At 42.2% G+C, this 13627-nt stretch overlaps 1 protein-coding gene across 9 annotated transcripts in view; it reads left to right on the top strand.

Annotated features, from left to right (window-relative positions):
- The window catches only part of mef2aa (myocyte enhancer factor 2aa), a 59536-nt gene that overhangs the window by 35332 nt on the left and 10577 nt on the right, over nucleotides 1-13627 (top strand). For 3 of the 9 annotated variants that reach the window (XM_056386972.1, XM_056386969.1, XM_056386970.1), the window contains exons 4-6: nucleotides 8693-8827; nucleotides 10185-10407; nucleotides 11781-11840. In XM_056386972.1, the coding sequence (XP_056242947.1) occupies nucleotides 8693-8827; nucleotides 10185-10407; nucleotides 11781-11840 (418 nt within the window). Of the gene's footprint in view, nucleotides 1-8493; nucleotides 8626-8692; nucleotides 8828-10184; nucleotides 10408-11780; nucleotides 11841-13627 lie in introns of all 9 variants that reach the window. The other 6 variants (XM_056386973.1, XM_056386971.1, XM_056386978.1 and 3 more) reach the window with 3 other exon arrangements.

Raw genomic sequence — 13627 nt, 5'->3', positions numbered from 1 at the left:
AGATTACTTTAAGTATGATGATATTATATTTTGGAACTTTATTTTTTTTAATCAATGGATATGCACATTATCTGTGATACTGCTTTGCAATGAGGAATATGTTTCCTCTTAAGTATCTTCTTTGTCACGTAAATACAGAGCCTGTCAGTCAATCTGGCGTCTCCGGAGAGGATGGTAAAGTAACAGCAGGGGCAGTATTAATTTGTGTTTCCGAAATCCTATCGCCGCCTCTTTGTTTGTCGCTCATATAAACACACCGTGTTGTGAAGACGAGCGACTTCCTATTTCCTGTGCGCTCAGATTGCTTTGTATACCTGAGAGCTGGCACTTAACCTTTGGGCCTGTGTTTCTGGCCGGGTCAGCTCCAGAGTTAACTTGTGTTGCTAGTCAAAACAAACATGCTGGCTCTTCATACAGCACCAAGCATCTATTTTCAGACTAGTGCAGTAGGACAGGATAAAAATAAATAAGAACTCACAAATGTTATAGTGCAAACAGAGAGAAGCATTATCTTTGGTAGCCACAGTGATGTCTCTGATAATGCTACTTCAAGTTATAGCATGAGGTTTCAGTTACACAGTAAGCCACTGTGAGTCTCATTTGCAGAGTAGAGACTAAATGACAAGATAAAACCTATAAGGAATAAGTTTTTTGTTGTTGAATGGATTTTTTCAAGAATGCATCCAGATGCTTGCATGTATGATTTCATTGGAAATATTCACCCTAAGCCCAACAGGACAGAATCCTATATAAAGAGCAGGGACACTGCTGGTCAGTTTGATTCCAGTAATCAAACTACATTTTCACAGTTTGAAAATCAAAGGCCATTCCTCTGCCATCAGGTAACAATTACTGTGTACTGTATCTGTTCAATAACAGAGGACACATATTACAGAATAGTCTGCCCTATACTCACATGAACATTACCACAACTGTTTCATTACACTCAGAAAACTACAAAAGAGGACTGGTGACCCTTTTTCACTAAAAGCCCAGAGGAAAAGGAGTCCTTGTCCTATAAAAAGAGGCACTTTGAAACCCAGCATGTTGCTCGCAACAGAACCATTAATACTGCTTCAGCCACTTTGGCAAGACGAGACTTTTCATACACAAGTACTGGTTTTTCTGTGCATTTTAAATCCATCATGTATTACATCTCATTGTTTTATTATGTCTCTGCTCTCCGGTGTGTGATGCTTGTTACCAGGTAACTGCTAAGAGATTTTTGCTTTTGGCACATGTCGTGCTTCATTGACGTCAGAGCTTTTTTCCACCCTCTCAACTACATTGCATATGTCTCATTTCAAACTGAGGGTCTCTTAGAGAGCATATAATGAAAGGAGACACAGCAAAAAAAGACCACGGGCCATGTTGCCTACTTAATTATTTTATTATTTATTTATTATTATTTAACATTAGTTTCCAGTGACACCAATGAGTTAATACTCCATCTAAAATTAGATATGCTATATCAAAATCTGGAACTAAAACCCTACAGTTTATTCAATAAAGAGAAATTGTTTGTTTTTTTCAACTGAATGGCAAATTTTTCTGTCACAATATATAATGTTTTTTACAATGGTGTTGGTGGTTTTACAGAGTTTCTTGGAACCGGTGCTTAGATAGTAACATTCGTTTGACAAAGTACTAACACAGACGGTGCAGACACTGCATTTGAGCTGATTTGTGTGGACATGCATTGCTTTCGCCTTGTATCTCGTATGAAAGCAAGTTAACATGTCTTAACCTTTCTGTAAACAAGACATAAATAAGCCTCAGTCAGTTCAGAGCAGTGAAAAAGTGGTTTTCTTTTTTTATACATCAGCTTCCACAGAAAAGAAGGTAACTGACACAACACTGGTCCGTGTATAACCACAAAAACAAACCTGATTAAAGCTCTCAAGTGTATCTCAGCATTTTGTTCATAGTTTGTCAACTACAATGACTTTTACACAGATTAAACATGACAATTCTTTATGTTGTCAAATTGAAATGATTTAATATTTTTGTTTGTTTTGATATTTTATGCTTGTCATATGTTGTGTTGCTAAGCAGTGTTGACGTCTTTCATATTGGTTGTTACATGTATTACATCCATTATCTTCTTGAACTTGAACCTCAACATATTTCCCTCTTGTTGGCAACACACCAGTTATGCACTTTCCAAAATGTCTTTAAAATCCTAAATAAAGTTGTTGCAGCTATCATTATTTGCATTGTCCCTGCTTAGTTTATATTACTGACTGATGAACTTGAGTGACTTAAGCAGAATACCTGGGTGTAACACAAAAGTAATGTAATGAGTACTGTAGCTAAATGTACTTGTCTGGGTGACATATTAAGCTAATTAACTCATTGCTAATAACAAAAGTAATGGTAAGGTAAGTTGTGTTGGATGGCATATACCTGGTAACAATGCATCATGTGTCCTTCTCAAACTGAGCTCAAATCATGTACCCCTCATAAACTGTGGTATGAACCACATGAAATAGGTCAAACAATGAGCTGACCTAATTTGGTTTGATCTAGTTACAGAGCAACAGTGATACTAGTTATGTTAAAGATCATTAGAACCACAAGCCATGAGTCCACCCTCTGTGTTCTTCAGTGACCTTGCAGGCTGAACGGCTGAAATGAGACCTTGCTTATGTGCACAGCGGCTTCTGTGAGTTAGCTCGTGCAACAATCAGCTTGCCCTTGTGCCCCCCTCCTCCCACTGTGCACGCTGTGCGGCCAACCCCTCCTGCCCAGGGGCGAGGACAGAGCAAAGCCTGCTGGGAGTGGTGGGGGTGGGGGACTTGGGGTTAGCTGGCACCGTGCCACCTTCCCCTGGCTGCCGGGCCTGACTGGGGGCAAAGAGGGAGGCTGCTGTGTCTCAGATTGATGAGGACAGGTCTGTGGTCTGGGTATAGAGTGTTGCAGAACAGACGTCCTGCTGGCACATCCTGCCCTCTCTGCCGCACGCCCCCCAGCCCTCCGTACTCGCCTTATCGGAACTCCTAATTGTCCTTATGAATATTTTAGAGGCGAGCAGGAATGGGAGTTCAGGGTTGGGGGTATGGTTTCAAGGGCCCTGACAGCTAATGATCCACTCAATGACCAAAGAGAGAGAGAGAGTGAGAGAGAGTGAGATACAGAGAGTGGGAGTAAAAACGATCCGAAAGATTTTCAATAATCTGTATGTTAATGTTTTTGTCTTGATTGTAATTTCTTCTGATCATTTTCTAATCTGTGCCACCTTTTCTTTATGTGGAGTGGGAACAGAGAGCGTGTTCTCATTCTTTTCAATCTGTAGATAATGATGACTTTGGTTTGCCTTTATCCTCAATTTGTAGTTTAATTCCCTCTTGTCTATACTGAAAATATGCAGTCCACTGATTGAGACTGTTCTCTGACTGTGGCAGCTAATAGCTTTGTCACATCAGTCATTCACCACAGTCTCAGAGCAGAAAGCTCTGAAGGGACTGCTCACTGCACTTGCAATTGCCTCTTATTCAGTAAAATGGATTCGCTATATTTAATTGGCAATCTAGTCAGTCAAATGCAGGTGATCATTGGCAGTATTCAAGACAGAAAATGATGAATTTGTCTCATATGTATCTATGGCTGCTTTAGATTTAGTGAGCATGACTCACTATGCATTAATGGCCCACTGACTCTGAGCTCTTACTCCACCGTGCTCTGCCCATTGTCACTGTGATGTCAGGTGGAATTGGATCTCACTAGGTATATTGTTTTTCTAACAGCTGCAAGACAACAATATGAAAATAAAATGCGGACGGTCGGGTTGAGAGCTCGCCCCCCTCCCGCTGCTCTTCCTGTCCACTGAGTAACTAGACAATGGAGTGAGCCAAAGGAAGGACATGAATCCAGCCTCATATCCTGACATCAGTCTACTCAGTAATGTGTAATGGTCATGAGATTAAACAAGATATGTCTGGGAATTACAGAGGTCTCCTTATCTAATAGCCCCCTCGCTCCCAACTCACAATATGTGGTGGGAAAAGGGGAGAGAGGAAGGCTTCGTATATTACAGTAACCCAGTGTTGCATGGGCCATGGCATACAGTGCCTAAAGACCAACAAAAAGAGGCTTTTATTCCCCTCAAGTGAAGACTACAGCACCACAGGGGAAAGGGAACATGACGGTAGTGAAAGTCTCTTAAGATGTTATATAAGAGCAGAAATATTCCTCAGCAGATAAAAGCCTTCCTATCAGCCGCCTCCCCATGCTGATTTCTTAGTGCGTTCACACTCAAAGAAGCCCTTTGATAAGCACATTAGATGGAACGGCCTGGACACAATAGTGATGTCATGAGGATTAGCACGCCACCTTGCTTAGTGTAGTGGTGGGCACAAGGGCTAATTCAGAGCAGTGCAGGGTGAGAGGCTGGAACACCCGGCTGAAATGAGGTGAGGGCAGGCCACTGCACAACAAGCGGTTAAAATATAGCTTGTGTGTACTTTAGGGAAGGATGGAACAAACACATGCATTAAACATTCATGATCTACTCCACTTTTGGAACATTTTGTGTAATTTCCTGCTGTATTGCCATTACGCTACAAACTGTCCTGCTGTCGAGGGCCATGTAATCCGAGCTGCGGTGCACCAGTCATAGGTCAGGTGGTGCTCCACCAATAGCGCAAGCTACTGTAAGTATAGCCTTTTGCTGTGACTCAGGCACAATGGAGGAGACCATAGAAACAGCCTCTTCATACCTTCCTTTCAGCCATCTCCCCCACAATTTTGAACTTCAGCTTTTATGCCTAACTACTATCTTTCTCCTTTCACCCTGCCTTCTATTCACATACAGTACTGTACAGTACATGAATAAGTTAAATGCAGAAAGCTCTCTTGACACAAGAGAGGGAGAACATCAGAGTGAAATGGTTTTCCAAGACTCACAGCAGCAGAGTAAATTGCTTGGGCCCATTTCACTGAAAGTACTTCTCAAGAAACAGGTGATGTAGGTGGCTTATGCAATGGTTGGTGTTTTATTTTTAAATCCATTCAATAGTGTTTGTGTCAATTTTGAAATAAAAATGTAAATATAGTGCTTAAACGTAAATCTGTGGTCCAGAGTTGAATAGAGGATAACTAAGGGATGATGCAAAGGATGTACTAAGTAGGTAGTCATTGTGCAGAATTACATTTAAAAAAAGAATTCACATTGATAACAAATCAAAGTGGTATGCAAGATTGTCTTTCACTGCACTATAGCCTTCTGCTCTGAACAAATACTGCAAACCGGGAGAGGCAATTACTGTACTGAATGCTCCCCATGGTTACAGCTAGGTTGGTAGTCAGGGCTCAGGTGGAGATGTTTTCTTTAGGACAAGGAACCTTCAAGGCCTCCTGCAATGGAAAATGTTTCTTTAAGAGAAGTTGAAGTGAAGTATCACATGAACAAACTGACATCTAAAACACACAATAGCGTTCATTTGGTTTGACGTCAGCCACTCAGAGTCTCATTTTTATTTGAAGAGCCAAATTTCTATCAATACAGGTTTGGACTGCTGTGAGAAAATAGCAGCTGGCCTTGGTCCCACTCATCTTTGTGAGCCTCTCAGGGCCCTGTGAATAGATTACACAAGTTCCCTTGTCTATACTCTCTGCAGCCCCCCTCCCGCAACAACGGCCCATATCTTTCATCAGAAATGCTACTGAAAATTCCAACCTCAGCTGTATTCACATCCAGCCAACTTAACTTTCCAAAATACAAACCCCACAGCTTGATTCAACATTTGAGAGACATTTTGAAACGGCTTTCATCAACCTATTCATAATTCAAAAAGAAGTTACCTTTTTTTTTTTTTTTTTTTTTTTGCAAGCTGATTGTATAGTAAGTTTCCCCTTTTCTAGGTCACAGCACTGTAGTCTCTGGAGCGGCCTGCTGCATTGACATATAAGAGCGAAGTTGAGCTGGGGTCAGGTGGCCTTCGGGGCTACATGTGGTCCCTTCTACGGCCATGTCTCTGCGCGGCCGCCTCTGATTGGACAGCATGGGGAGCCAGGTCTTGACAGGTGTTTGGAAGAGGGACACCTGTTTGGCCATGTGCTGATTTAGTGATCCATTTACTGGGAGCTGTGGGCAGCGTCTGTGGGACACCCAAAACATGCCAAGCCATTTAAGAGAGAATTACAGCCATGCTTTCCCAGGCCTTCGGTGTTATATACATTAGAACTCCTCAGGGGTGATTAACTCTTGCGCACCAAATGTCGTGCGTATGCAGCATCTTTCATTGCAGCTTTAGTGCGTCTTTTTGAAGATAATGTGTTATAGTGATCCCTGTCATGTATCATGGAATAGATTTGAATGCCGCCTGCCATTACCCGCTGCTATCTGGTTCCTGCTCACCCACCGCGCTGCTGCAATCCTTCCCTAAATGGCTTGGGCCAGTGGGTGCGGCAAACTGAAGGCTGGCCAGGCTTGTTGTGAAAGTAGAGCAGCCCTGCCCATCTTGCACAGCCGTGCCTGACCACTCCGACCAAGATATTCACATAATGAGCAGGTTGGAACTTAAAATTTGCAGGTTGAGATCAGATCTTTGGCTCACTGGTGGAGAAAGTGCATAGTTTAACCCCAGTAAACACAGGCCTTTCAGGACCCTAACTAAAGAGGGTTCGTTCAGTAAACAGGAAATGAACCAGCAAGGCGTTTTCTTAGAATGAGAAGAATGCCACTGCTCTGTACCACACCAAACAGTAATGCGTCTGTGGTACAATGCTGGCCATTCATTATCCAGAAGATTTTTCTCTCTCTCTCTCTCTCTCTCTCTCTCTCTCTCGCTGTCCTATGGGCATTGTGGACACTTATGTTTGAAGAAATGTGGGTGCTTTTCTGAACTTCCTTCTTTGTGTCTCAGCTGTTCACAGCGTCACATTTATGTTTGTACACTGCAGATTAACATTGTTTTTGTGTCCAAATGTGTACAGTACATCTTTCACAAATTGTATGCACGTGAATGCATGGAGATGGAGTGAGCAGTTAGAGAGTTAGCAGTGCCTGTTTTTTTAATGAGCAATGATGTGATATGCAGGGGTCTCATAAAGCCATGGCACAGGTTTTAGGAAATGTGACTTACACTGAGGTTGTGGTGAGCAGCGCTGGGTTAGCCACATTGTCTGCACAGACCTAAACGTACTGTCACACTGCTGTCAGAGGATGTAGCAGCTGTAGAAGTAACCCCGACCCCCCTCGCCGCACACACACACACACAGAAGTCATACTCTCTCACACTCAACACACAGATATTTCACATATGCACCGCACACACTCCTACTCTTATAGTTTCTGTTTCTCTCTCTCACTCTCTCTCTCTCTCTCTCACACACACACACACACACACACACACACACACACACACACACATTTTCCACTTTGTTGGGTGATGAAGACCAGAAACAGCGAGTAAGGTCTCATTAGTGTGTGGAGGTAACTCTCCCCTGGCTCACACTCTGACCCCTACATCCACAGGAGTCAGCGACCTTCCTGTAGACACGAGGCCTCCGAGGCAGCCCACAGACAGGGCAGGGCGCTGCTGTGGACCTGCAGCGGCCTGATAGAGAAACCTTGAGAGCCACACATAAATCATGTTTTGATGTACACTGCCTTGATATCACAAGCTGTCACATGCTGTCAGCAAGTCTTGTTAACACCGCTATTCAGAGCTGTAATGAGGAGCAGAGAACAGCCTGCCTGAAAGTGAGCAAAAGAGCACAGTGCTGCATTTATTTGTTTAGTTGTATGACATGTGTTTTTTTTTTTTTTTTCTCCTGAAGTTAGAATAGGCTCTTTATAACACCACAACACACCACCCTATGTACTTATGAGCTCTTTGCTTTTACAATAATTGCTCAATTTCATGCTCAAATAGGCATTTTGACCACATTTGATAATCCATTTTATTCCCCACATGCATTAACTTTGATAAGATCCCATGAGTGACAACCATACTGAATCACAGTCTGGGACAAGCTAAAGTGCTCTGCTGTAGAATCTTCTTATGTAGGGGTTTCTTCCAGCTGGGTAGCTTATGATAACTGAAATATAATGAAAAATGCAAACACACACTTGCAGCAAGAGGGAAGGAAGAACAGAGAGGGACGGAGGCAGGGAGGGGGGTTCGAGGAGAGAGAGAGAGAGAGAAAGGGAGGAAAAGGGAGGAGGACAATATTTTGTTTCTCCGAACACTTCTGAAGGGTAAAAGGATATGGAGTGACATTTCAGTTTCCCCTTGTTCCAGAGCCTTGCATTGAACTAGAGTTTAGCCTAGCATTGCTGTTGCACCTCTTAATGTTTTACTGTAACAAAATGAAAAATGTGAAGGACAAACATTAATAAGAAAGGACGACAGCAATAGTTGTTGATTCATTTTTTTTATTTTTTTTAAAAACATGTTTTTCAGATAGAGATGTATAGTTAACAAGCAGCAAAAACACAGAGCCACATCTTGTATACTGTTTCTTTTCAACTGTGCAATTTCATTTCAGAAATTGAGAAACAAAGGCCATAATGACTGTGCTAGTCCTGATCCTGATGACTGTTTTGGGCACAGCCCCCTCATGGACGACCATTTCGGCAAACTAAGCGAAGAGAGTGATTTAATGTACAAGCGCTGTGGTGTAAGTACTTCCTTTGTCCCCTGCTATTTTGTGTTGATTCCTGTCTTTATGTTGATGTTCACTACAGGCGCTAAACAAGAAAGAACACAGAGGTTGTGATAGCCCGGACCCTGATGCCTCATATGTCCTCACTCCTCACACAGAAGAAAAGTATAAAAAAATTAATGAGGAGTTTGATAATATGATGAGAAATCATAAAATCGTAAGTACTGTAAATGCACCGTTTTTGCTTGGCTTTGTGGCACAAAGGATTTTCACTCTTTTTTTTCATTTAACTTTTCCTCTTTTTGTTACCCTACCCCAGAACTTCTGTCAACTTCTTTCAGAACTACTCCAGCTTAAGATTAATACCCACTTCACTGGGTGTGCATTTGTTTCTTATGTTGATTTGTTCTGCAACTGATATTTTGGCACACCCTGATAAGATCACATTTCATTAACAGGTGAAATGTTGCATCCTTGTGCTAGAAAGATTATAGCCCTAGTATCATGGTGATGTTATCATAAATAAAACAACAGTTGCTATTTAAACGCATCTGGAACAGTAAATACTTACTCACGTATACTGGAGATCTGCAGACTGTGTGATGTAGGGGTGGGTTGTCTCCATCTCGACCCTGATTTCCACCTCAACAAACTCAACAAAAAAACGAATAAAGATTTATTTAATATAATGTTTATAATTTTCCTTTCAAATCTTTCTATTACGTCTCTTACTGCATTCTCGCATAAAACATCTCTTACTCCTGAGCAGTTCCGGCCGCAAAGTGTTCTCAGAGCTCACTAGCACTACGCTGTCATTTAGCATCTTCCCTCTCCTTCATCAAGTACCACACTGGCTCACCCTCTAAAATACCACAAATCTGTTGTGATCTTATCATGCGTGACAATATTAGAAATGTGCAAGAACATAGTGCTTACTAAGCAGTCATTTTCTCTATGTTCCTGACTTGAAGAGCATCACTTTGCCATTAACAAACTAATGATAACAACCGACCGGCTCACTGGATAATGCTATGATGAAACGTTCTCACTACCACCTATCATTCTCACTTGCGCTTTGCACAGTCAGCACTTTGTAGGTAAATGCAAGTGAGTCACGATTCTTGAAGTTGTGAATCCCCACTACCCTTCTCTGTCATACTGAGAGCAACATTAGACAGTGGTGTTTGAAAAGGCACAAGTACATCTGTAGTGCTGACTGCTGCAATGCCAAAGTGACCACCTGAATGCATGTTTTTTGGGTTTTTGTTTTCTGTGTTTTGTGTGCACTGTGGTAGCACTGAAGATTTGTGTATATTCTATGTATGATGTTAATGAGAATAAACTTTTTTGATGGTTGTATGGTGTCACTCACTAGTGTTTCTGAAAACATTCTGTTTTAAAGCAACTATAGTATATCCTCTACGCTGCCTGACTATTTGTGAATGTATTAGTTTTATTAAAGCTGACCCTCAAGGGTAGCTCTTTGTTAATGATGCCATGACAACCACTGACCCATTGGACTCATCATCAGACCTTGGATTTTGAGTGTGTTTGTGTGTGTCTCCCTCCTCTAGCCCACAGCATTGCCTCAGCAGAACTTCTCCATGCATGTGGCAGTGCCTGTATCCAATCCTAATGCCATGTACCAGCCAGGAGGGACTCTGGGCAGCCAGTCCCTGGCGGCAGCCACAGCCTCTCTGAGTGATAGTGGGATGCTGTCCCCTCCACAGTCCTCTCTGCACAGAAATGTGGGCTCCAGTGGAGGCCCCCAGAGGCCCACCAGTGCAGGAAGTGCAGGTTAGTGGAAATTCAGTGGAAATACAGCCTTTCTGTATAGATTTTCTTGTGATTATAGCATCTTTCTAACTATTGTGACAACATTTTAGTGAAAACTGATGGTGGTCAATCGGGGGGTCACTAGCTTGGCTTCGCATAAAGACCCTTTCTCCACCTTCTTTATGCTAAGCTAGGCTAAACGCCTCTTGTCTCCAGCTACATACTTAGCACATATACTCAGGTTTGGTATCGATCTCCTTATCGCCTTTCACAATATTCTACACGTTGGTCCCCAGAACAGAATTGAAATGATCAGAGCTGATGACCGTGGGAGAATTTAAGTCAATATTAAAGGGTCAATATGATTGCTCCAATAGTATTGTATATTAACTGGATTTGTCATTTGTAGTGTCTGACAGTTGAGTTCGTCTGTTTTTATTGTTTGTGTTTATTGTTATAACAGTGTTTATGCTGCTGTCTTGGCCAGGTGACTCTTGGAAAAGAGATTTTAATCTCATTGAGACTTTTTACCTAGTAAAATAAAATATATAGTAATAATAAGATTTAGCTCTCAGTGTTAAACCATTCTTTAAAGATAATTTCATTTTTTTTTTTTTTTTGGTTGTCTCTGATATGTATACAGTAGCATTTATACTTCTGTTTCTCCAAAATGGCATTGGGTGTAAGGGTAATATATTTGTGTGAAACATGTTTTTTTCACACCCTCTGATATGCTCATCATCACACCTTTTACTGTCTCAGCATTGTGGAAAAATTACGTCAGTTTACGCTAGTACTTGTATGACTGGTCTGACTCAGTTAGTCCAGATGGCTTTTGCAAGATTCAGCTGCACTGCATACGATAGAAGTACATGCAACAAGGTGTGAAATACCTCATTCAAATTTAACCACATATCAGAATTCGTTGACACTTACCCATTTGCAGGGAGTTTACTTAATGGTTGTTTTTCCACAATAACTATTCTTTCTTGAATTTTCGCTGCAAGTTTTTTTTTCTTTTGACTTTTTTATGATTCATATTTGCATTGTGTGCTTTGATTTAAGTGTATCTCTTGAAAGTGTTTGCTTGGCAGAGTGTTCATAATACAATTAAGAGAGACTCCACCAATTGTTCCCTGATTTCCAAGAGACTGAATAATTGCTTGTTGAAGGTGCATCCTCATAGTGGGATGGTTGATTTTGCTCTCCGTAATCACATAGTGAATATTTCCCCTCCATGAGAACACTGGCGGGAGCACATGCTTCCCTTTTGTGTGCAGTGAAGATAGATCTACATGACATTTTCATGTCTGGTCTGGCATCTCCATCACATGCTCTACTAGCTTGCAGAAGGATGCAGATGGTTAATCATATCACTCTGTGCATCTCATTAGGTGGCATGCTGGATACCACAGACCTTTCAGTGCCAAGTGGTGCGGGCTCCAGCCCAGCGGGTAAGTCCTCCCGGAGAGATTCATTAGCTCTCTGTAGCTCTGCCCAATAGGCCTCCTGCTTAGCACGCGAGCTGGATAGTTGCGTATCCATCTGTGATTGGTTCAAGACAGTTGTCACTATCATTGACTGATAGTGCTTTTGCCTGACTATATTTTCACTGCATGCAAATGGAATTCATGTGATGCTCCCCTCAACAGAGGAAATGTATCATATGCTTGTTAAATGCATGTTTCAGAGATGGGAAACGGCTCAGTAGTATTCACACAGTGTGGTGTGTGTGTGCTTGAAAGGGGTAACCAGGTGAGGTAATTAGCTGTCCAACTGACTTTGGCAGATAAATAAACGCAGCGTTTCCTTTAAACCTGTCACCTCTATGTAGCGCGTCCTCCTCCTTTTTCCTTCCCTCTATTGACAGGTGCATCTGTTTCCCCCCCTGGCAGCCCTTATAAGGCTGGTGAGGGTCTGTAAGATGCCTAGACCAGCATAACCCTGTAGGTATTCGGGCCATGACATCCCACTAAGTCCTCGGTACACAATGACCGGACAGCCTGTCATGGCTGCAATGTGCTGTGTGAGAGGCGGAGGCAGGTGGACTTTAACTCTTTCCTTGTCACTTAGCTTGCATGTGTTCCATATAGTTTTTCTGACAAAATGCAGAAAGAAGTTATGGAACTGTATGACGCTCGATGAAAACAGCAAGCTGAAGACCACCAGAATATGGGGTTAAGGGCGATATTCGATTAGGCATTGATTAGAAAAGTATGAAGACACCCTCATATTGGTTTACAGTCAGCATTTTAAAGAGGGCGCTGGGTGAGTTTTAAGTTTTGGGTGTGGTACCGGGGTCGGGTTAGAGTTAGGATCCTCTGCCAGGGGGGCGTCGGCGTTTGGCATGGTGTGAGCATGCTGCAGCTGTTGTTTGTACCAAGTGTGTAGAAGAGCAGAGACTACGGGGAGGAGAAACCTCTCCAAGCCTGCTGTCAGATGACCATTCCTGACATAGCTCTGATTTTTCACAAGTAGCAGCTATGACCGCAGCAGAAGCCTTTCAAAGTGGCCAGATGGACGATGTGCTGTGTGACATCTTCTCTCCTGTTCAATGGTGTCGCCATGGAGAGAAGATTGAGCACATGTGCAGCAAAGTTGCTGTGAAACACTGACAAATACAAGAGGAAACTGACCTCTTTTTATGTACCTAGCAACCTCTGGGTCCCGGTTAATAGTGATGGACAGCTGTTTTATATGTGGGATCTGGAAGAGTGATTATTTAGTAATTAGTTGATTGTGAAACCTGGATTGCAAGCAGGTTGATGTCGCAGTGAACATTACCGGAAAGATTTTCCAAGCAAAAAAAATTGAAATAAGCCACCTATGGTTGTTCTCATCTAGTGTCTGGTTCAGATAATGGTTCAGCAGCTGCTGTTACTTCTATGTGAAGTTCTGTAATAGATCTTTTCTCTCAACAACTCAGACAATTACACCTAATTACAAGCTATGGTCCTTGACTGGTGAGCATTAAGAATGGAAGTTGTGGTGAACAGGGAGGATTTAAAGAGTGCTCTCTCTGTTATGCAATATGTCTGCAAGCTGTACACATCCCTTCATTAATACTGGAGCTTTGCAAGCTCTTGAAACACATTTACAAAGCATGGTTTGTATGTTCAGCAGATCACATCTGGCAATGGAATGAATAGTACTGTGGCTGCACCAAGTTTGCGTCGGTGCAGATTTTACTTTCAAAAAAGTCGTTTCCTTTTATTGTAGTTTGTGATTTCTTCATGCCAAA

This window comes from Seriola aureovittata, chromosome 10 (assembly GCF_021018895.1).
Source record: "Seriola aureovittata isolate HTS-2021-v1 ecotype China chromosome 10, ASM2101889v1, whole genome shotgun sequence".
NCBI lineage: Eukaryota > Metazoa > Chordata > Actinopteri > Carangiformes > Carangidae > Seriola > Seriola aureovittata.
This window is presented reverse-complemented; position numbering and strand designations above follow the sequence as displayed.